We start from the raw sequence: 25,640 nt of genomic DNA on the forward strand, positions 1-25,640 counted from the left end.
TGCCAAATGCTGATCAAGAGGATTAGATTTCATTTAAATTTTGCTGCAATCTACTATCATTTATAGCCCAAGGACTCTACTGTCTTAATATGTTATCATGTTTTCCAAATTTATTTTCTATTTCATTGTTAGCAAGTTAGATTTGCAAATAGACATGCCACTAATTAGTAAGGCCCATGTTTTAGCAAATTAAAATTGGAATCTATCAACTGTTATCTGAAGATTTGTTCACTTTTCACTATCACCACCACCACTCCCCCTGCTTTGACTCCCTCTAGTGTCTGAAATGTATTTGCCTGTGCATGAATCAAGCGTCTTACCTCATCCAAGTCCTGCCTACCTGTGACCTCATCAGTCTATTCAATTACTGCTGGACAAAGCTTTAACTTCAGAATTTCTGGAGCGCTCTACTTGTCTGACTACTCCCACTCGTAACAGTGCACAAGGACTGAATGGGAATGGTACAAGGCAGAGATTCCCTCTGTTTTTGCTGTTTGGTTTCAGACAGACAAATTGATGGCTTCCTTTCCTTTCTCTTAAGCTGGAATAATTAACTGGTGTTTTCACAGATGGTGGATGCTTGAACTTTTTAAACGGTAAGTGTTTGTTGTTACATTCATAACAAAGATTAGAAATAGCTTATAATAATAATGTATATATATATATATACACACACACACACACACACACACACACACACACACACACACACACATATATATATATATATATATATATAAAAAACACCCACACATGATGTGAATAAGGCTGACTTTAGAATTTTAATTCTAATTGTTACAATCAATAGGATTTCAGGACTAGTATATTAAAGCAGAAAATGTAAAGAATCATTGCCCAATTAATTTGAGGAGGTTTGAAATCGACATCATCAAAGAGAGAGAATAACAAAATTTTTGCACCAAAGTAGAAATGACATTGAAGTAAAGATACAGATTTATTACTCTATCCTTTTTAAATCCTCAGCATTCCCTTATCTTTATTGGTTCCTACACTTCTATTTGGGGTATCTTCCAGATTATTTAATCTTGTGGGTGAAAAATTGAAAATGATGAAAAAAATCACCAGTGGATAGTGAAGCGTATCACCTGAACTATTTAGTCACATATGAAACCTTGTTAACGCAAGGCAACAGTGCTTTCTGCATCTCACCATAGTCAAGTACCTTTACCAAACTGATAGCAAAACATATTTTCTTGAAAGGAAACATCTATTCATACTTCTCCTTTCATACTTAGTATCAACAACTCACCAGTCGAAGATTTTTTAAAAATCACAAAAATACTCCGAAAATGGAATGATGCCCATTGATTTAATGCCATTGTGATAAACAAACTCTTTGGTCAACATCAGTTTTAGTCAGAAACAAGCAGGCAGAAATCTGAACTGGATTTTGGTCATTGTGTTCTCATGATTTAGCTCGAGTCGCCTAACCAGAATAATTCGGCCATAAAGTTTTTATTTCTTGCGTAACCAGTCTGAGTATCGACAAGTCATAGCTACTCGCATGTATTGTGAAGCCTAGCTACTAGTATTGGGCTCGAAGTTTTGCAGTTTTATTTTCAAGGTGGGTAAAATTGCATTTTTTTCCAAGATATTTTTAGACAAGTATTCTCACATTCTTCTACGATTATTACTTTTGGACTCATGGTTTACAAAGAAGACAATGGAAAAAAATCATTTGTACTGAACTAAACACAGCACAATTATATCCAATGTGAATAGAGAAGGTTTGAGTTCAGCCTTTTCTTTTATTGAACCACACCACCTATTTCCTCTTCTGCATCTTCCACCACCCACAGTAACACCCAAATTCACAAACCAGAGGAAAATCTCCAATTATTCAACATCCACAGCCTCAGGTAGTACTGCAACAAAGGGTTTATTATTTAACTGTCGGGACCAAAACACAATTATAAATTACTCCCAACTGTGTACAAAACTGGCAGCTGTACAAAGAGAAAGCAGGAGTTTAAGCAAGCTTCTCTCTGGTAAAAATGCATCAATGGCTGAAGTCTGGAACAGCGATGTAAACAGCACAGGAAGTTACGCTGAAAGAAATCAACTGCCCTGCAATTCTTTTTTTTCCAAACAAAAGATTGCTGTAGATTCTTTTGACAGAAGGTTTTGTCCAAATTAAAGCAATTTAAAATGAACACCACCAGTAAGCATTGATTTGAGAGACTTGTCAGGAGACCATCTTCCAGTACCTACCACCCCCAAGTGGGCAAAAGCCATATTGGATAAAATGCAACCACTTCCAACCACAGAAAAGAAAATCTCATCCTTGCAAGGAAGGAAAACATGAGAGTCTTTGACCTCATCTCTGAACATGCTGTCAAGCCAGCTTGTTTTGATTAGCTAAATCTGGAAGAGATTTAGGATCTTGAAACTTTTAAGCTACAAAATTCTAATTAAAAAGGGTATTACCTGATTTTGCATGCTTGAGCTTCATTCTGACATGATTTGTTTTCAAACAGAATGTTTGAATTCATGAAATCCTTTTTTTTTGGGACTATTTTAAATAAAATGAGTAACGTAAGTAAAATGTCTGCTCTTCGAATTAAATATCTAAATTAACATCAGAATTCTAGCATGCTATTTGTAGCAAAGTCGGGAAGTAATATTTTATTGAAACTTTATTCAAAAATATGGAACCCAACATTAATACAAGTGTTTACAACTAGCATAAAAAAACACACACAAATAATTTTAAAAAGATCAATTAATGCCACAGGAGCTATTACCTTGCAAAGCATCAAATTTAATATGCAAGACAATAATGTAAAGGACGTGAAAGCAGACACACAGAGGGAAAAAAAAATCACATATTTAATAAGTGACAATTAGAACACTGAACTGAAGAAGCTCTCATACATTTCCAAGTCACCAGTATCTCTTTGTACAAGCTGGCTTCAGATTTCAAGACTACTGCAATCTTTTAATGGTGAGAAGACAGTGAAAACATGAGGTTTGAACAAAGGATATCAGTTGAAATAAGGAGAAAAAAAGTGACAGAAAGAATGTCACCATATAATGGATGGTATTTCATTTTCCAAGCATAGCATTCTGTCAGCTCTACTGGAGAACCAGTAGAGATTGATTTAACTTTGCTTGTGGTATTTCATTTGGAGTTTATAAAGAGGGAAAAAAAAACACAAAAAGCTCCCCTGTACTTGAGGCACAAACCCTGCCTTTGTTCTCTCCTCTGATGTTTATAGGTACAAGATCCTTAGAAATAAAGCAAGTAGCACTATTGAATAGTCTGCACTATGGAAACTTCACTGTTTTTCACAAACTGCAATTGTAAATATTTATCTATCCTTTTAAATTTATTTTTGTCTCGTGAATGTATTACAGTAATTTAATTTATGCTGTTGTTGGGATATCTGGCGTATCTAAGTGGCGGAAGCAAGTTAGAATTTTCATGACAATAAGCTTTTATATCAAACAGTGTTGAAGACCATAGTGCCACACAGCCAGTGGTAAGAAACTGGGATCGATCTATCCCATTTGCCACCATGGAGAAAATACAAAAGCATTATGTGCTTATTCTAAGATCTGTGGGTAAATTTCACAGTTTTAAGATTGGTTATTATGAGAAAATTGAATTAAATTTGCAGGATAACACTAACCAGGTTAAAATACCTTAAGTATAAAATCTGCTTCTGAAAGTTAATTTGTGTGTTTTTGCTCACAAATTTAATCAGTTTCTAAAGCAGAGAAACGTTCTCAAATGAAACACATTGAGACATCCACAACCTTCAGTTATAGTCCTTAGCAATCAACACAATTAATATCACATTGATAACCCTGAAGAACATACCCGGCTGTAAGTTGATTGTAGTCAGAATGAAAGAAGTTTTACGGAGTCTGTTGGAGCACTGGCACTTAATAATTCCCACACAAGAAACTGACACCATCAGTTATTCCTCTGTTCAACTGCACAGAGATAACTGAAAAGATAACATACCATTTGTTTTTAGAAATGCTCAATTTAACAATGACTTGTGAAATTAATGAAGCGTCATGAGGTCTATGCACAGATAACCTCTGCTCACAACCAACTCCAAAATATGATCATGAAATTAATGCACTGTTATTCAAAAACAAGCCTATTCTCTTCCATCAATAGCAGAATTTCCTAGATTAAGGAGCTCCAAAAATCCAGAGGCAAAATCTCATATTTGAATGTAATTGGAAGCTTCTTCATTTTTTGCCATCCATCAGGATCGAGGACGTTAAAAATAGATGGTGGAGAAGCATACCAACTTCTTATGTGGTGTTATTGCAAGCCAAGTAAAGACCAAAGCAAGATATTAGATAACACTTCAATCAATATTTCTCCAATGACACCTTTTCTGTAAACTACAAATGCACTAGTTCAGGCATGATAGTCGACAGATTCAAAATTGCAAAATAAACCAAACACCAATTCAAGCGTATTGCAAAAATAGCTGTTTAGTATTTCTATAAAGATATTCAACTTTATTAGAAAAATTGAAATGATATATCGTGAAAAGTGATGAACATTCACACATGGTGACCATTACAATAAAGCAGTGCAGCCTAAATCTAACAAATCAGAAAGGATCATTCTTTGCCAAAAATGAGATTTTTCTTTTGTATGTAAAAGACATACAATTACTTCTAATCGCTGTGAACATAAATGAAACATCAAAGTTACATGTTACATTTAGAGTCCTTCCAGTTTCTATACAGACTGCATAATCAAAACTAAACTGTCAACCCATAACTTTTTTTCTGTCATTTATTATCCTTGACAACACTCACTGTAAAAGACATGCATTAATCTACTGCAGCTCAGGAAAAAAAAAATAACAGATCAGTTATTACACGCAGCAGGAAATAAAATGTGAACTGTTTAGAAATGAAAAGTAATTGTGCCATGGTCATGAGATTTTGCAGGCTACTGATGAGATGCTGCTGGGCCTGTTGGGTCAAAGTATTTTTCTTACTAATTTGAACATGAAATTGTACCACCTTGCATTGGATGAACTGCATCCTATTAATGATGGTGTATTCATTAATGAGCCTATATTTATTAATGATATAGGGGTAGCCAACCTTTTAATTTTTAATTTAGACATACAGCACGGTAACAGGCCATTTCAGCCCACGAGAATGTACCGGGGGCACGGACGTTGGGCTGAAATGGCCTGTAATTGTGCTGTATGTCTCAATTAAAAATTAAAAGGTTGGTCACCCCTGATCTAGTATGTTATTAAGTTATGAACTTTTACAAAGTACATGTACTGGAATGCTGGAAGATGTACAATAAGGTTTAACTAAGACTTGCTTATACGCAGCACAACATGGGTCTGAAACAATAAAGGCTACACATTCCAAATGAGTATGCCTGATTATTTATTTCTCTGAGGCAATAATTTCATAATGAAGTTTAATCTTTCCTGGAAGTGATTGAACTATAATATCATGCCAAGAAATATACAGCATGGGAAGTGCTCTCACTAGCACTACAGAATCATTTCTATTGGTCTCAACATATAAAGCTGTCTATAGAAGTGGGAAGATGTTAATTACAACAGAGAAACTTGTCACCATGAGGAGGAAGAAGAATAGATACAATTTAGCAGGGATAAAAATTGAAGCTCTTAAACAACTGCTCTTGACCTGCAGCATCGAGCTAAATGTATTACTAATAATAATAGATGTAACCAAACAAGTGCCTAAAGCAACTGGTGAAATGACAGAGGTTTAAAAAAGGAATGCTTTCAGAAATCTTTGAGAAGACGCAACACACGTGAAAAAATTATTGCCTTTTTTTCACCTTTATTGGAGAATTAGAGTGCACAGTGTGCATTAATTATTTTAGCAAAGTTGTTTCCTTTGTGCATTGGTTTAATGGTTTTGTGCTTTGTTTTAATTGTTTTGTTTGCTTGCTTGTTGCACCATCGTCTAAAAGGAAGCTCTTTTTTCCTGACGAGAGTGAACTAAACTAAATGTCTATTTATTGGCTTACTTTGAAAGAAAGTACAAATAATTAAGTTGACTGTTCTTTTGATTGATTTTTAAAAAAAACTACATCCTTGTGCTTTTCACTTCTACTTGGCACTTGCCATCAGACCTCAACAATAAGTAACAGATTTGCTTAAACAAAACAGCCAACACCATGTGCTTTGAGATTAGGTGACAGTACCTGCACAAAGAGAGTTCATTAAAATGTGCACCACAAACACCATTACAGTGAGTGGTGAGTGACAGCTCTGGAGAAGGCCAGACCGAGAGAAGCAGCAGGATTCCCCACTTTTATTTGGTTAGGTTCACTGGAGTTTTTGATAATGCAAAGACATTGATGTGAATGGCAGGGCAAGGCCTGTCAGCCTGCAAGTTAAGGAGAGCTTTATGAAAATCAAAACCATAACCACGAATTTGCAAATTAGAAGCAGTGTCTACTTTCAAAGAACTGTTGTGTGTTTTGTCCTGCTACAATTTGGAGCGTAGAAAGAAAAATAAGTCATTTGGTACACCGTCTTAATGAGTTTCAGTACTTTAACCAAAACAGACTCTTTGCCATTGGAACAACATTACTGCCAGTGGGGGTTTATGTGACAAGTTTTAGAAACCAATTTAAGGCATTTAAGCCTTTTATAAAGATGCCATTAGACCTTCGGTGTTCACAGAATTCTAACTATACTGCAGTAACTAAGTATGGTTGTTTCAATGTCGTCATCATTTAAGGCTCAAATGTTTTTGACATAATTTTGAAAGATTGTCTCACCAAGCAACTTTAGTACACTGGATGTTGAAGCCCTGTCAAGTCACCTCCAGAGTGCATTAATTGCTATTTGAAGCCTTTGATCATATATCAAAAGATTGTTTTTTTTTTCCCACAAGCCCAATATGTTCTGTTCTGCAAAATAAAGTTTGCAGGAATTGAAATTGTGGATGCAAATTTGCTATTTTGAATTTACCAAAAATAAACAATGTGTGTCATAATTCTTTATTCCTGGCAAACTTTTTATTCATTTATGAAGGGGACCATTGGCATTCAGAAAAACACAACTGTCAAATCAGTTCAAAAACCCAGACCATTGGGATCTATAGGTTTTAGAATAGGTGGCCGATTTAGCCCTCAAATGAACAAGTAAATCAAGTCCAAGGTAACTTTAATCTTGTATTCAAATATTTCACCTTGTTCAGCTGCAGAACTCTCAAAAAAAAACACAACAGTTAAAAATACCAAAAATATCCTACACATTAACAACTTGTTTGAAATACTTTGCAATTCAAAATCTTAACCCTAATGCTAACTTTAGAGACAAGCATGTTTATATTTTTTTTAAATGTATGCTAGCTCTCTCAATAGATCAACTTCCAGTGATTTTAAAAAGTGATTTCTGTTGTATGTTTGATCTAGAGTGAAAAATAAATCTCTGATCTTTGTAAAAAGTCTTAAGTTTCCTGGTTCTGAATCTACCTCACAGTCAGGCAACAGCAACACCAAAGTGTGCTGACTCTGCTGAGGCCAGTATGCTAGAAATTTACATACTGCCTGAGCCATGCACCCAATTTTACTCTGCACTGCCGTGCACCATATGGGAACTGGATAGTGGGAAAGAGGCCATGAAATAGGTGACAGAATAGCAGAGCAGCAGATAAAAAAAAAACAGGATTAGCATTGTACTATCTGTGGACCAAACAAGCTAGATAATGTCCAATTAATGGAGAAAGGAGTATTTCCCTTCTCTTGAAAAACCTCCAAACAGAATTGTAATGGTAAATTTTAAATATTGCACTCATTCCAAGAGGAAAAAAAAATAGATTATTTTATTTTATTTTAGATCAAGCTGTGTTAAGGCAGCATTTACAATAGTTGCACTTACAAAATTTACAATTTACAATTACAACAGTTGCAAATGAGAAGTCCTCCAATAACTATAATCTATAATTTGACTGAAGTACCTCTCAAAGAACTGGTGTACATTTGTCCTCAAGCACAGTATTATCGATGTAATCATTCCTGATACCAAGGTGCTAAAGATAATATGCAATTGAGGCAGTATCTCTTACTTTAAAATTGGATTATCAGTTCAGAACTGAAGACTGGGATCTAATAATAATAATAAAAATAATAATAATTTTTAAAAAAATAAGTGGATGGTAGAAAATGGTCAGTCCTTCTCCCAACTATCCTTTTAGATTTCTCAGGGCAAAGGGCAGAGAACTTGGATTGCTCAGACTTCCAAAGTTGTTCAACAGATGGACTGATGCAATGGACTGAACAGCCACAGCCTGTGCAAGATAATCCTATAATTATATTACAGTTACATAACATTAAGTTTAAATTTCAAAAATAAAAATGTGGCATGGTTAGTGCAGCGCCTTTATTGTGCCAGCGATTGGGACTGGGGTTAGAATCTGGCGCTGTCTGTAAGGAGTTTCTACGTTCTCCCCATGTCTGCATGGGTTTTTCCCAGGGGCTCCAATTTTCTCCCACTGTTCAAAACATCCTGGGTGGTTACAGGTTAATTGGCTATAGGTTGGGCAGCACAGGTTCATGGGCCAAAATGGCCTTTCACTGGGCAGTATGTCTAAATTTAAATTTAAAGGCTCCAGCATCTCCAGGAAACTAGAGGAGCTCACCTGAGAATTTTTATCCAAATGTATTGTTTAGAAGCCATTTTTGATAACACAAATATCACAAGAATTTCAGAAACTCATTCAAGAATGGAATAACATTTGATGCACAGTTTCAAAACAACAAAACATTTAGAGGGTAAAGAGGGAGCATAAGCATTCTATGCACAATTTTAATTGGGCGAATTAAAAAAAACCAAAAAAAAACCCCTGCTGAACGAAAAGATAAAGAGGTCCTTAAACATTTTAAGATACTTTGAATTGAGAAGCAAAATCCAGTAAGTTGTTTGGACATCAGTTTTCATCCCATTTAAAAGACTTGAGTGCAAAATTATCAGCTGATTCCATTACCCCCAAAGCAGTGCTGAAGGACTGCTTTGAGATGTCAGAGATGTCAATGCAACATCATGCCTGGTCTTCCAGAAGGATCCAAAGATTCCATGATAGTATTCTAAAAAGGAGTAGGGGGAATTATCTCAATATTATGGTCAATATTCACCCATATGTAAATCTCACCATAAACAGATTAGTCATCATTATCTAATTGGTGATTAAACGAGTTGACAACGTACATAATCTGACTGCTCAATCTTCAGCATTCCAACTGTGACTAAGCTGTAAAGGTGGTTTGTTACATCCTCAAATCACATTGCTCTACAAATGCAAGTCTTGTTTTCTTTCAGTTACATTGCCATGTTGTCAAGTAGCTTCTTAGTCTCTTAGACATAAGGCTTAAAGCAGTATATGCATGAAATTAGACTAAGGCTAGTGGCCTTGTGATAAACAAGAAGTCTGCAGATACTGGAAAGCTGGAACAACACAGAAAGTGCTGGAGGGACTCAAGGATGCAACTAACAATATCAATTAATTCCAAATGTAAATTTCATTTGAAGTGAATTTGATTAAAGAGACTTTGCTCTTGTAAATTGAACCAAATGTGCTCATGTAAAGAACATTAAAAAGCATCAACTCTGAGAACAGCAGAATATTGAAGCCTTTTTATCTTTTAAAAACATTCACATTATAATTGTGAGTGCATGCTTTAAGTGACTGGGCCTTCAGCATGTTTCAGCTATCTGAAGTAGAATGTCACCAGACCAAGCAAAGCACAAGTTCCTGCCCAGATTCACCTGCCCAATGATTCCTGATCGAAGGAAGGTCAAGAGGATGATTAATCTTGATTGCATTATCACCTCACATGATAAGGAATGGTCAGCACTCTGAACACCTTGAAAGGAAGGCATTCAGGAATGAGAAATTTTAAGTACTAGTTTACATCCTTGAGATGGCAAAGTTTAAAAAAAATCTCGGGTTGCAAAAAATGTATGAAAATGCAATTTTTTGTTGGATTATTTTCCCACTTGGCAATTGAATTGATTTATCCCAATATCACTTTGGAGTCACAAAAATAATGTTCCTGTACTTCATTAAATGCAAAGCAAGACTAAATATCAGAGTAAAAACACAATCGTGGAGACATCGCTATACCTTATAGAGCAAAAATAAAACTACACAACCAGTACATCAAGGGCTCGAGTATTTCATCAAATATCTTTTGTGTACAAAAGTCCAACCACGAGATAGTTAGTATTGTCACCTCCAAATTGAAAGGTTGTAACTTCAATCCCACTCCAGAGTCTTGAACACGTAAGAATGCTGCCGAAGATAGGATCTTTTGGATGCAATATTAAACTGAAGTTCGCGCTGGTCTCTCAGCCTGACATAGAGAATTCATGTAAGAGCAGGAGGATTATCCCCATGGCCTGCAACATTTATCCCATCATGAATGTCACAAGCAGCAATAAATATACGGGGCTTCACTATTTGTGGCATATTGCTTACTTTATTCAATAAATTACTTTATTCAAAGCCATTAATTTACTGCAAAAGCAGGGGTTGTGAAAGGTACTATTTTTTTTAAAGCAAGATGGTCCTAAATATAATTTACTTTTTGAAAAGCTTTCAGAAATTGCATATCATGCGAGATGTTGATGTTTTTGGGCATTAAGTTTGGTGTCCAAGTGCGCTATTTTGCTCCTCCGGCTTGGTCGTCGATTGGTTTCTGTCAAACTCTTCATCCATTTCCTAACATGGCTTTCAGTATTCTGCACTGTTGGTTAGCCTGCATATCACTTTGAGACTTTCTCAAGGTGAGTCATACTTGGCAATTTTATGCTCAGGGATTTCAATTTTAATCCAATATCATCCAATACTTATGCGACAGGTCAGGCTGAGAAGAGTTGGAGAAACCAATGAAATGAATAACGTAGATTCTCAAAGATCCAACCACCATTATTAATGGCAAAAGATATCATTCTAAATATGCTCCAGGAAAACTCATTATTTCAAATTCTTGCAGCAGCATTCCACAAAGTCATATTTTGTTTGCTTACTATCCTTTTATTAATACCCTTTCAATATAAAAGTAGCTTCCAAGCAGTCAAGAAAGAATTACAAAACAATAGCATTTATAAGCATCCATATTGGCTTTCGGAGCAGAGATATAACAGCATGCAGAGCCTGCTGCTTGACTCCTGTACTATTTATAAAATGGTCGAGGCAGGTATTGGCAAGTACGAAAACTGCCGACTTTGACTGTAACTACCATTTTCTTGAACCACAAGCACTGTGCACTGAATGCAAGACAAAAATCTGCCAATTAATTGCCAAAGGTGATTTCTTGCTGTGAGCTGCACCCCCACAACTGAAGCATATTGGTAAGATAGATTTGTTCATCATGTAGTAATCAGGCTATTTCATCTAGCCGCTGACACTATCAGAATTGAATGCCAGGAGTAATTGATGTCTGAAATACAGCTTTCAGCTTTAATTATGTCAGCTGAAGCTTTATCAAAATTGTGCTTTCAGTCTGTGACCCATTGCCATTTTCAATTCTGTTCACAGGTTTAAGTTTGGCAGAAGGAATATTCTCTTGAAAATTCAGCAACAATGAAGGAGAAAGACCTGATACAGCATTTTGATTGAAAGCAAAATATTTCCAGGTGGGAGGCTTTAGGAGTTAACATAATCCTCAGAGTCCCAGGAATATACAATTTTGTCTTAAAGGAACTGGAAATTTTCCTCAAAGGAAAGAAGATAAAACAAAAGAGAAATCATCCCCAAGGCCACTAACCCTTCAATGCACATCTTGAGACCAACTAAAATTTTGCAGCCTCCTTAGCAACTACAAGATTGAAAACATCATTGTAAAGCTTCAGTGGGTGAACAGTTCTTCAGATGTAGACTTAGACATTACTGTTTTTCATCACACTACAGAGAGTGTTCCAAATGCACAAAAAGGCTAATTCAAATGGCAGCTGTGGAAAACAAGAGATACAACTGTCTCAGCTCTTTAATATAAAGTGAAGAATCAAAGGAAACAAAGCACAACTTCCCCAAGAGCGACTTAAAATTAGAGTTCCTTTAAGCAAAAAAAATCTTTATCTGCTAATCTTGCTGTTGCAAATCTTTTTGGCATGTTCACTGAAAGATTGGGGACAAGTCAGGTGGTCTGGAATGTAAATCAGGATCGGCTGTGTAAACATCAAGACAAAAGAAAATAGCCGCTCTACTGGAGGGAGTTAAACTGGTGCACCTTTCAGCAAGAAAGGAAATACTACCTGGAAATGTAATATTTGTGTTCTGAGATTATTTTGGCAAGCACAAGATTTTCTGGGATGCACTAAATGTGGTAAGGTTGCTTTCCTTTAACTCGAGTATAGATAACACTTGTGATAAAACAATGCTGACTGTATTTTGTAGAGGCTATGGTTATTTGAAGTTTGAATTACAACATTCTTCTGGATGCTGGTATGAATCATTAACAAGTAAATAACTTTCTATATAACATAAAATATAATCAACTAAACAACAGGGCTCTTGGTGCTCTAATAATAGTATAATTTCTCCCATGGCATTCTCATCTCAGAGCCAAACTAGATCCTTGAGCACAACAAGCCTATTTTCCCCCTCAAGGAATAACTGAGCCAAAGTTTATCCTGAAGGCCCTAGGATATTTCGATCTATTATACTATTATCCCTTAGTCAGAATCAATTAAACCAATGATCATTCTCAGATTGGTATCTTTAGGAGCTCTATGCAAACTAGAATCCACATTTCCAACATTACCATATGATAAAAAAGTACTGTACTAACTTGCCTTTCAATGCTTTGAAATGCTGTTAAGAGCAGCAGAAATACAAGTTCCTTTCAGGTGTCCATGGACTACATATTTAATTAAACTAGATTCTACATTGAGCTATGATTAATAGACATAATAATGTCTTTATTAAACAGTGATCAATATTTTGTGTTTACTTAGTACATTTTGACAAAAAAAAACAAAGTATAAATACAGGTGACCAAGGTACCTCAGATCCAGAGGCAAGCTTGTAATAAAAACAACTGATCTTTATTATCAGAAACCAACAAAAATCACAAAATGACCGAGAGCCTCAAATTCTGATATGAAGAAGGTGAGAATCTTTAGTTGGTGGGAAACTATCTGAAAGAACTGATGGGGTACGTCTTGTCTGAATGATTTCAAAGCATAATTTTTTTGGCAAAACTGGCATTTTTAAAGATTGAAATCAACTGTTTATTTATTTAAACTGTTGCTGTTATTTTTCTACAGCCTCGCTTATATTCAAAGATGCATCTTTTCTCTGCCTTCTAGATTTTGAAGGATTAAATGTGCTGCCAATCAAAAACACCCTTGAAGATGACCAGCAAGATCTCAAGTTGGTTTACATGGGCTGGCATAGGATTACTTCTTGGACTAATGATGAAGTCTGTCACTGTGGAATCATGTCCCTCAGTATGTCGGTGCGATCGAGGTTTTGTCTATTGCAATGACAGAGGGCTAACATCTATACCAACCGGCATTCCCGAGGACTCCACAACCCTTTTCCTACAGAACAATCAAATTAAAAATGCTGGAATTCCTAGGAAGCTCCTGACCTTAGTTAAGGTGGAAACTATTTACTTGTACAGAAATAGTCTAGATGAATTTCCCACCAATATACCAAAATACATTAAAGAACTTCACTTGCAGGAAAACAATATAAGAGCAATCTCCTTGGATTCCCTTTCCAAAATACCCTATTTGGAAAGGCTGCATTTGGATGATAATTCCGTATCTGCCGTTAGCATTGAAGAAGGCGCCTTTAGAGAGAGTAAATATCTCAGATTAATTTTTTTGTCAAGGAATCATCTCAGCAGTATACCCTTTGGACTCCCCAGCACTATTGAAGAGTTAAGACTGGATGACAATCGTATTGCCACGATTTCAGAGGATGCCCTAAGGCAGCTTACTGGCCTGAAACGTTTGGTATTAGATGGGAATTTGCTAAGTAATCAAGGGCTCCAAGATAATGTTTTCAATAACCTTGTGAACCTTATAGAGTTGTCTCTTGTACGCAACGTTCTTACTTCTCCCCCAATTCTAACCATAACAAGCTTACAGAAGCTCCACCTTCAAGAAAATCATATTAATTTAATCCCCACCAATGCCTTTTCCAATCTGAGACAATTACATCGGTTAGACTTGTCTAATAATAATTTAACCCACTTGCCTCAGGGAATCTTTGATAATCTGAATAACGTGACCCAGTTGTTACTCCGCAACAACCCCTGGTATTGTGGGTGCAAAATGAGGTGGGTTCGGGATTGGCTTCACTCACTTCCAACTGGTGTCAATGCCCGTGGGCTGATGTGCCAATCACCTGAGAAAGTTAGAGGCATGGCTATTAAGGACCTTGCAGTTGCTATGTTTGGCTGCAAAGAAATCACCTCAGAAACTATCCTCACCTCCACATCACGCATCCCTGTGACTTCAGTTCTGTTACCAGCCACACATGGACAATGGCCTTCATTTGAAACAAAACAGCCATTTGGGAAAAAAAGGCACCATGGCTACTACCATCCTACAGATGTTGCTGGGGGCATAGCTGTGCGACTCAGTGTGGAATCTGTGAGTGTAGATACTATTCATATCACCTGGAAGACATTCCTGCCTCTGACGGCACTCAGGCTCAGCTGGCTCAAGATGGGACATAATCCTGCATTGGGATCTATTACTGAAACCATTGTGCACAGTGAGAGAAGTGAATATTTACTGACAGCCCTTGAACCAGAGTCATTCTACCGCATCTGTATGGTTCCCATGGAAGCCAGCAATGTATATCTGTTGGATGAGACCCCAGTCTGCACAGAAACAGAGACGGCATCCCTGAAGACACACAACCCTACAACCACCCTTAACAGGGAGCAGGAGAAGGAACTTTACAGAAACACAAGCCTGACTTTGGCAGGCATCATAGGGGGTGCGGTGGCTGTCGTGGTAATTGCTTTACTCGCACTGGTCTGCTGTTACTTACACAGAACTGGAACCCCTTTCTCAAAGAATTGTGTGTACAACAGAGGGCGGAGAAGGAAGGATGATGATTATGCGGAGGCTGGAACCAAAAAGGACAACTCAATTTTAGAAATCAGAGAAACTGCATTTCAGATGATTCCAATGAACAGTGAGCAAGCAGTGAAAGAAGAATTTGTAATACACACTATATTTCCACCGAATGGGATGAGTTTGTACAAAAACAACCACAGTGAAAGTAGCAGTAGTAACAGAAGCTACAGGGACAGTGGAATACCAGATTCAGATCATTCACACTCGTGATAATTGCAGAACAGCTAACTGAAAGTGACTACAAAATTGGCTGTATTACTTGGAAACACTGGATTTGTGAATACTGGAGGAAACATGACTGCACATTATGCCATATAATTTATATTTAATGAACTTTGTATCAATAAAGTTGCAGTATCCAGGTGATTATTGCTGAATTGTGCAGTTCGGATATCTGACCACCAATTGCAATTCTATATTTTAGTAACTTCTAGTAATTTGTATTTTTTTCTTTGATAACCTTGAAAGATTTCAGAAAAATTAAATTTCATGTTCTATTGATGGGAGGTTGCTTGTCAGTTGTGAAGGTGGTTTTCTTACAAGTGCTAACATTCAGAGACCTTTTTAAAGTGTATTTGAGAACCTTGTAGTGTAAGCACAGGTCCTTTTACTTGCTACTGAGAGTAGGTATCTTGCAGATGAATAGTGTACTGAATTTTGATTTGGGATTTAAGAGGAAACTATGTATGTTGTTCATGCCCAAGTATGTTGCACAGAAATAACTCAATACCAGAAATTTGATAGTGGTTATAACACATAATTTCACCTTATGGTATACGTTATTTGCTATTGCATTTAGACTTGGAATCACAGACTTCTTTATGGCCACAAGAAAAGGTACTTTTTAAAAATAAAATTAAACCAAAGTGCATTGTTAGCCCTTTGGCCAGTCTTGTATGTGCCTTGACCAAATGTTAATTGTATTCAGCGTTTTAAAATACGATAATTTTTTTTCACTCCATTCTTGTCAATGAGATAAAAGTGGTCGTTCTGCAGAATAAAACTGAACAAAATTAAACTGTTGAGTTATTTGTCTAATGACACAAAGACTGCTCGCATTTCTTGAAAACAATAATCGGAGACAGGAGAAACTTTCACAGGCTTGCCTGTGAATTGGTACAATTCAAAATACTCAGGCATATGATTCCTTAAAAGATATAGAGGCAGTTTTTTCACTGTTTGGTCCCACATTTTAATAAAGAGAGAGTACAAAATCATGACCTTTACCATCAATAAAACGATATTGAATAATACATTGACTGTAAAATAGTTTTTCCATTACTTAAAGTGTTGCAATTCCTATTGTGTCGGACCACAATAATATTCAGATTTATTTTTGGTCGAGATGAGACATCTATGTTCTTAAGTAATACAACATACAAAATACATTTTTGTTGCTCATATTTGGGGGAAATTAAAAATGGTGAAGACATCTTAATTAGATTTCAGAAGTAATCATGTTTTACTCCTATTCTGGTAAGGAGTTAACTTGCTGGGATTTACAATTTTTGAATATTGGAGGGATATAACCATAACCATATAACCATATAACCATATACAGCACATGCTGAATAAAATTCAGGTTGATCTGAGTGAAATTAAATTGGTCAGATCCCCATTAACTACACTGTAAATGGGGATCAATAGACAATAAACAATAGGTGCTGGAGTAGGCCAATTGGCCCGTCGAGCCAGCACTGCCATTTTTCAGATCATGGCTGATCATTCACTATCAGTATCCATTCGCTGCCTTATCTCCATAACCCTCAACTCCCCTGCCCACAAGAGCCTTATCTAACTCCCTTTTGAACACATCCAGAGAATCTTCCCCTATCACGCTCTGCAGCAAAGCATTCCACAGATCCACACTTCTCTGGCTAAAAAAAAATCTCCTCATCTCTGTCCTAAAGGGCCTTCCCTGTATTCTTAAACTATGCCCTCTGGTCCTAGTATCTCCCAACATTGAGAACATGTAATCCGAATTCACCCTGTCTAGCCCCTTGATAATCTTACATACCTCAATCATGTCTAAACTCCATCACATATAAGCCCAGTCTTTCTAACTTTCAGCATATGTCAATCCTGCCATCCCAGGTACTGTAAATCTGCACTGCACTCCCTCTATAGCGAGTATGTCCTTCCTCAAATTTGGGGACCAGAACTGCATGCAATATTCCAGTTGAGGTCTCACCAGGACCCCGTACAACTGCAGGAGGGCATCTCTGCTCCTATACTCCAATCCCCTCTTTATGAAAGCCAGATCAAGAAAGAGCTCTGAGGTATACAGTATGTTATCTTCTAGTTGCATCTTAGTGATTTCTTGCCTCATTTAATTTTGATTTTGGCATTTGAAGGACAGTTTTGGACCATGTAGGTTAAGGTTCAGAAAGAAAGAAATTCCCCAAAAAACAGGATTTATAGAGCAGTTAGGTACTCAAGGCAACATAAATACTTGAAAAAGAATTACTTCTGAACTTCAGCCGTTGTTAAATAAGCAAACAAGGCTACCAATCTGGAAAACTAATGGATGAACAGATAATACAGTCCCAACTATTTAAAATTATACACAACTAAATAAATGAAGATGTTTATTGTTAAACCTGAACTTAATGCTCAAATTATAATTTGAGGCAAGGTAACAATATCAATAACTGTCTTTGAGGCATTTTCAGTATCATACATAATACCAAAAGGACTTTGCAGAACTTTATTAAACAAATTTGTCACCAAACCCCAAGAACATAATAGGATTGGTGAAAGCTAGTTTGATGGACAGAGAGTGATTGAGGAAGATTGAGGTTGAATGCTAAGCTGCCAACAGCTTAAATATCGGGAGCAATAAATATTGGGGATGAGAAGAAGACAGAAGTAGAGGAATGCAGACATTAGAGCAGTAGTTCTCAACATTTTTCTTTCCACTTACATACCACTTTAAGTGTTCCCTATGCCATATGTGCTCTGTGATTAGTAAAGGATTGCTCTAGGTGGTATGTGGATGAAAAAAAAGTTTGAAAACCATAGTTTTGATTGTACCTAATTGACTCATTATGTGCATGGTTTCATAACTCCAAAGGAAATGGGCCAATGACAATTTTTCTCGAGCAAAATATTTTAGTAACAATTGGGTCTGGAGCAGTGGTTCTCAACCTTTTTTTCTCCCACTCACATACCACCTTAAGCAATCCCTCACTAATCACAGAGCTCTAATGGCATAGGGATTACTTAAAGTGGTACATGAGTGGAAAGAAAAAGGTTGAGAACCACTGGATTAGAGCAAATTTTACTTCCAAAAGAAATCTTGCAAAACTGCAATAATTTTCACATGTTACTTCTTCCTCATTTTCCTACGGTCATATTTTCCATTTATTTTATTGCTTTGTCACCCAAGTCAGATCAGAAGCAAGGCTGCATGAGCACAATTCACAAGCCTCCTGAGATTTCTGGATTCTCTTAACTTATGACCCTACAACAATCACTGGCTTACTTTGGACCAAATGGAAATTCAGTCAGCTTCTCAATTCTCACTCTGTCTTGCTGCACCACCTCCAAACCACCCCCCCATCATCCCTCATTTAGTGTCATATATAACTGACTGACTGTAAAAGCACCCTCCTCAAGGCTCTAGATAGTTTTTGAATGTGTGCATTGGCCTCTTTGGATTTGTCTCAGTCATTTATAATTATCATATTATAATTAGCTTGATTGGTAATAAAGATATAAGATTACTGCTGGTAGTTTACAAAAACCAACAATGAATTTCAACATTTCATCTAGATCACTCTTAGCCTTTTCTGCTCCAGGATGAACCATTTCAATCTCCCTAGTTCCCAATGGTGTTAATTACTGGCATTTCTCCTCTACTGCTTTTCCAAGGTGCTGACTACCTCTCTAAAACCTGTGGTGCCCAAAATTGGAAAACTGAGCAGAACTGAGCTGCAGGCCAACCAGAATGGATTTCGGCAAACTGTTGTTGATACTTATATTTTAATCTCATTTTCAATCCTGGTATTAATCAGTACAGCTTCATTTAAGTCTCCTCATGAATTGAAAATATCAAAATGCAGATTACTTAATTTGCTTCTTGAATACTCAATGCAAGAAAACACAGGCTGCTGGCTATGAATTAGAGAACTATGCCTGTCCTGCATCAGACTTGTCAGTCACCAACGAGCCTGCAGCAGACGTGGACATACCCCTCCATAAATCTTCATCCTCAAAGCCAAGCCAAAAAAAGAAGAAGAGAACTATGCACTTGTTCTATCATCTGGAGACTCATGATGATGCAGAAGAAATGAAAGGAAAAGGTTGAAACAATTTCAGTATATATCCCTCAAGAAATATTCTTTTGAAGTTATTTCCAATTATGGGAAATACAAAAGCTGAAGATGCTTGAATCTTGAGCAAAGAACTGGTGGAGGAACACAGCAGGTCAGACAGCATCCATGGGTATAAAAATAGTCAGTCATCGTTTCAGGTCTGAACCCTTCATTAAAACTAAGATTGAACTGGTGAAATTATAACGGGGAAAGAAGCTGAGATAGGGGCGCGGCATATCGGACAGAAGGAGTGTGAGAAGTCAAGAGACAGGTAGAGGAAGAAACCATTTGGGAGAGGGGGTGGTTGGAAAAGAGAAGTTAGTGAGGGCAAGACAAGAATTAGAAGGTAAAAAAGAGATGGAAACAGTGGAATCAGATGGACCAGGAGTTCCCTGAAGAAAAATCAATGTTCATTCCATGAGGCCAAACATAAACTTGAAGAACAACATATCAAATTCTTCCTGGACAGCCTTAAACCTAACAGTATAAACATTGATTCCACTGTTTCCATCTCTCCACCTACTCCAGTACTTAGAGTTTCTCTTTCTCTAAATTTTCTTTCCCCACCACCTCTCCTAATGGATTTTCCCTCTACCTATCTTTCCACCTCCCACAGTTCTGTCCCATCACCTCCAGGCACCTCCCCCAGCATCATTCTCCCTTTATTTTTGTAATTTAGCTTATTCAATCTTAGTCTTGATAAAATATTCAGACCCGAAAAGTTGACTGACTATTTCTACCCATAGATGCTATATGACTTGCTGAGTTTTTCCAGCAATTCTTATTTCCAATTGTGTTGGTAAAATTACAAGAATTGTAAGATTTAATAAAATGGCCAAAGTTTTTCTTGTTCATCAGGTTCCATCTTCACGATAAACTCGCAATACATTTAAATGGGAACATATGACCAAAACCAACCTATTAAGCCCTTCAAGTCAGTTCCCTTACCCAATTAAATTTTTGGTTAACCTCTTTTATAATATGTATTCTGCCACATACCTTTCATAGTGCTTGGTTCTACATTGATGACTTCATGAACCTATTCATACTTTCCCTTCTGTCAATTGTCATGAAGTAAGGGGTATTACATAAAATTATTTTGCCCACTTGGTCAATCTTTCACAGTGACTGGGCCCAGAAAAGATGTTCATGATTGAAATGAGATTATTTGAGAGAAAAAAAAATCAATGTCTTGATTTAGTAAATATTGATCTTGCATGTGGAAATATGGGAGAGAGAAATCTGACAGTCCTGCATTATCTGAAACATCAGAATAGATAAGTTATCTGTACTGCAAGCTTCCTAAATACTAATGTTTTAAATTGTATAGTAACTTGAACAATATCAAATATATTTAGTTATTAAGGGGTGTATATACAGTACAATCTTACTGGGACAAGATAATGGTGAATCAAATTTCAAGATGGTACTGATCACTAAACAATAATAATCTTAGAAATAATTAACAAATTACAGTGATTGCCATGGATTCAACTTTCTATTGGAAATGAGCCTTAAGCACATTTGAAAGAAAAAGATAAATATTAAATATATAATTTCTTTCTCAGGGCTGAATATAAATTCAATCATATCACAAAATCTTCAGCAATACAAATAATTAGAGTCCAAGGCATTTACCCTCCCTGGCTGCTTTCTAAATTGATATATTCTGCCAACCAGCGAGCAATTAAGGAAAGAGGCAAAACACAAATAGAACTCCACCAGTCATTTTAAACTCCTTTTGAAATTGCTGGATAATTATTAGAATTTGTGTTTCAGCAATAAGGCAAGACTTCCAGTATTTTATGAACAAGATGCTTAATAAATCGGTTGATTTACACATGAACTTCATATTTCATTCTGGCAAATGAAGTAATGTCAGAAATACCCTTTGGGTGAATAATTAAACCAAAATAAATTAATGTTTATGCATACATAAAATGGGAAATGGCAGATGATAGGTGGGGTGGCTAGTTCATTGAAGGAAATTAATTTTATCTGTGCACTTTAAAGCCCTCGACTGCTTGGCAAAAAAAACACAAAACCCACAAGCTATGGCTGTCTTCAGACCCAGTCCGGGATCCAGCCAGATTCCCCTTTCCCTGAGGCCGCATTGCATTCAGCAGTGCTGGCCAGGCAGAGGCGTAAAACTGGAGCGGGGAGGGGGGGGTGGGGTAACTTCTCCCCTCCCTTTTCAAACCGGCAGCGCCCCCAATCCCACACTCCTCACCCGCACCACATATTTTTGATCTATGAGACCATGGCATCTGCCACAGATATCGTAGTCTCACAGTTCAAAAACAGGCACCACTGAATCCCTCACTATACTGGAGCTCTTGACACCTGTCTAGTGTGCATGTGTCGTAGGCTGAGGAGAGCACTCAGAGTCAGGCATCAGGAGCTCCCAATGCCCGAGTCGTGACTCCAAACCCTCCCCTCGGCCGACACAGGATCTCCCAAGTCCTGACTCCGAACCCTCCCTTCACCCTACACCAGAGCTCCCAATGCTTGTCCAGTGTGCGTGTGTGGTAGACCAAAGGGTGTGTTCAGAGTCGGTGACAGGAGCTCTGGTATAGGCTGAGGGGAGGGTTCAGATTGAGAGCCTCTGGGCAGCAGAACCTCTCCTTGCCCAGAGTGATGATATAGGCATTGGGGAGCTCAAACTCCACCAGGTGCTCATTCACGTCCAGGCCGAGATCCTCCTCGGAGTTGACCAACGTATAGCAGCATTTTTGTTTTAATGTTCTCCATGATGTGGAGCCCACTTTCGGTGAATCAGTGGCCCACCTCATTAAGCAGCTTCAGGAGATGGTCATTGAGGTCAGCCCTGGCCATCACTGGCCACATGTGGCATGATGTAGCCTTCGTGCACGGGCGCAATGTGGGTGACTCCATGGCCGCACTCCACCACATAGCTGGTGGTGTGGCCGTAGGAGTAGAGCAAGAGGATAGACTTGTAGGCGATGTATATGGCGGGGTTGCTGTAAGTTTTGAAGAGGATCTCAGCTATCTACTGCTGGCCGGGCTGAGGGTCGGGTTGGCCCCCATCATGGTGTGCACCTCAGAGAGGATTCTCATGGCCCTGTGGAAGATGTGAGCCAAGAAAGCTACCTTGTCCACCACAATGCCATGCCTCAGTGGGGTGACCAGCTTCAGCATAGTCTCCAATGTGAATAGGTCTTCGCCCATAAAATTTTCTGGTGGTTGTCATGTGATTTGGTGCTCTTCTGGACAGGTTTGCCCACCACCGAGGGGAGTAGCACCAAGGGCAGGGGCAGCCTGGTGTCGAGTAGCTGGCATTGCAGTATCCCATGCCTAAGTCAATCATCACTGCCCTCATCTTCTTTATCACCTGGCCTGCCTTCACTTCCACGGACTTGCCGCTCTGCAACAGCCTGGAGTTGGATTTCTGGACTTTGGAGGGCAGCGGCAGTGTGCCCTTCTTCCTGGGTGTGTGTGTATCCTGTGTATTTTCGCCTTTTCTGATGCCCTGGTAAGTCTATTTATCATAATTATTTAACATCACTTTATTCTATTCAACAAAGGGTGGGGCAGCAAGGTCGGCAGGGCCCTTACTAAAGCTCAGCCTTGGGGCCTGGAGTTAGGGATTCAGGACAGAAGTGTGGAGAAATTCCTTTATTCAGAAGAGAGAAAATTGTTCAAAATTAAGCACAGAATATGTTCTGTTTGCTCTGTTTCTCTTCCCTCAGATGGGGCCTGACCTGCTGAGTATTTCCAATATTTTCATTAAGTATTTACATTTGTAAATACTTTTCATTTAATCTTTTGAAAGTCTTTAGGTAAGAGGGCTATGGAGGCACAACCACCGTGTATAATCAAGTCAGAAATCAATTTGAGACGTTGAAGATTTCAAGCAGTATGGTATTTGTCCCATGACTCAGCCTCACATGAAAGGGGCCTGAGGCAGACCCTTACTTGCACATCAGCCAACTTCATGTACTGCATTCAGCATCCTCCCTGTGCTTTCAGAATCAGAATTTATTGTCATGAACATGTCACGAAATATGCTCTTTTGCGGCACCAGTACAGGTGTAAATATTGCTATAAATTACATTTTAGAAATAAAAAAAAAGTGCAGAGAAAGCGGGGGAATATCTGTGATTTATTAATGGATCATAAATCAGATGCCTGAGGGGAAGAAGCTGTTTTTGTGCCACTGAGTGCTAGTCTTCAGGCTCCTATACCATTTTTATGATGGTAGCGGTGTGAAGAGGGCATGGACTGGGTGGTGAGGTTCTTTGAGGATAGAGGGTGGTTTCTTAAGACACCTCCTCTTGTAAATGTCCTCGATGGAGTGAAGACTGTTCACTAGCCATGTTCACAACTCTCTGAATTCTTTTCCTGTAATGTGCATTGGCAACTCTATACCAGACAGTGATGCAACTGGTCAAAATATTCTCTACAGTATGCCTGTGAATCTTTGGTGACATCCAAATCTCCTAAAACTCCTCACAAAGTAGAGCCGCTGGCCTGGCAAACCTTCCTCAAGATTGCATCAACATGGAGGGCATGGACAGAGATGTTGACACCCAGCATTTTGAAGTTCTTAACCCATTCCACTGTTGACCCTTTGATGAAGACGGGTTCATGATTTCACTCCTCCTGAAGTCCACAATCAATTTGTTAGTTTTGCGAACATTGAATGCATGTTTGTTGGTTAACACCATTCCACCACCTGATCTATCTCCCTTCTTGTACATTTCCTCATTGCTGTCTGTGATTCTACTGACAACCCTGGTGTAATCGGCAAAATTTTGCATGGCATTCAAATTGTGTCCAGCCACACAGTCATGGGTGTAGAGTGAGTAGAACATGGGGTAAGCATGAATCCTTGAAGATCGCCTGTGTTTTTGATTTGTTCTGCCTGTGGTCTTCCGATGAGGAAGTCAAGGATCCAGTTGCAGAGGGGAATGCAGAGGCCCAGGGTCTGGACCTTGTTGACCAGCACTGAGGGTATGATGGTGTTGAAAGCTGAGCTACAGTCAATGAAAAGTAGCCTGATGTACATGTTGCTGTTGTCTGGGTAATGGAGAACCAGTGATATTGCATCTGATGTAGAACAATTCTCCTCTACATCAATGAGACCAAATGCAGATTGGGTGACCACTTGTTGGACACCTGTGCTTTATTTGTGGGTCTAAATTTGAGCATTTGAACTCACCCAACTATTCCTGTAATGTTGTCAGGGCAAGGCTAAAGATGAACTTGAGAACCAGTGCATCATTTTCCTCCTGGACAGCCTTAAACTTAATGGCATGAACATTGATTTTTCCAATTTTAGGTAACCTCTACATACCTCCCCCCAAAAAAATCTGGTTCCACTGTTTCTATCTCTTCTTTACCCACTCTTGTCCTCTTTCTCCAAATTTCCTCCTTCCTCCCCTTTGTAGTGGTCTCAACCTCTACCTATCGCTCCATCTCTCAAAATCTTCTGCCCCGTTCCTTCACCCTTAGGCCTCTCTCACAACTTCTTTCTCCTTTATACATGTAAAATCACCCCCTTCTTCAGAGGGTGGTGAATCTGTGGAATTCATTGTCATGTAAAAATGAGGCCTTCAGTGGGTTTATTTAAAGCAAAGGTTGATATGTTCTTGATAAAGGTTATGGGAAGAAGGCAGGAAGACGAGGATCAATGGAAAAGCCATGATTTGAGTGGCAGAGCAGATTTGAATGGTTGAATTCTGCTCCTGCTTATGCCCTTTACTTTAGAATGACTGATGAACTGCTCTGGGACTACTATTTATTTAACAATATTTATTTATTTTTATACATGTATATACATATTGCATGTATATACATATGCATTGATCGACTGTATCTGTTTGTCTGTGTGCTTGCATGTTTTTGCACCAAGGGCGAGAGAACGCTGTTTTGTCAGTTTTACTTGTACAATTGGATGATGATAATCTTTAACTTGACCCAAAATGATGAATGACCATTTCTCCCCATGGATGTTATCTGAACTGCTGAATTACTCCAATAATTCTTTGTTTATCCTTTTGGAAGCTACTCCTCTATTTTCACCTTCCTATTTTTGTTTTTGATGTGCAAATAATTCGCATTTCACTATTCTGTTTCCTTCTGAAAGTTCACTCATTTTCAAACCAAGAAATGAGTTTAAATTCAGATTTGCTCATATCAACAATTTATGTTTAACATATATACCATTCCTCCTTTGAAGAAGACCGTAGAGCCC

General features: G+C 38.0%; 2 protein-coding genes across 6 annotated transcripts in view; one reads left to right on the forward strand and one right to left on the reverse strand.

Moving 5' to 3' along the window:
• macrod2 (mono-ADP ribosylhydrolase 2) overlaps positions 1-25,640 on the reverse strand; it is a 1,543,249-nt gene that overhangs the window by 1,253,961 nt on the left and 263,648 nt on the right. The window lies entirely within an intron of this gene.
• Positions 406-16,125, forward strand: flrt3 (fibronectin leucine rich transmembrane 3). 2 transcript variants are annotated; one of them, XM_069930399.1, is made up of 3 exons: positions 406-596; positions 11,545-12,331; positions 13,275-16,125. In XM_069930399.1, exon 3 carries the CDS (start codon positions 13,332-13,334, stop codon positions 15,315-15,317), a length of 1,986 nt encoding a protein of 661 aa, XP_069786500.1. In that variant the 5' UTR covers positions 406-596; positions 11,545-12,331; positions 13,275-13,331; the 3' UTR covers positions 15,318-16,125. The 2 variants fall into 2 exon arrangements, with proteins under 2 accessions (XP_069786500.1, XP_069786501.1); XM_069930400.1 differs by having other exon boundaries at positions 13,317-16,125.

This window comes from Narcine bancroftii, chromosome 4, assembly GCF_036971445.1.
Source record: "Narcine bancroftii isolate sNarBan1 chromosome 4, sNarBan1.hap1, whole genome shotgun sequence".
Taxonomy (NCBI): domain Eukaryota; kingdom Metazoa; phylum Chordata; class Chondrichthyes; order Torpediniformes; family Narcinidae; genus Narcine; species Narcine bancroftii.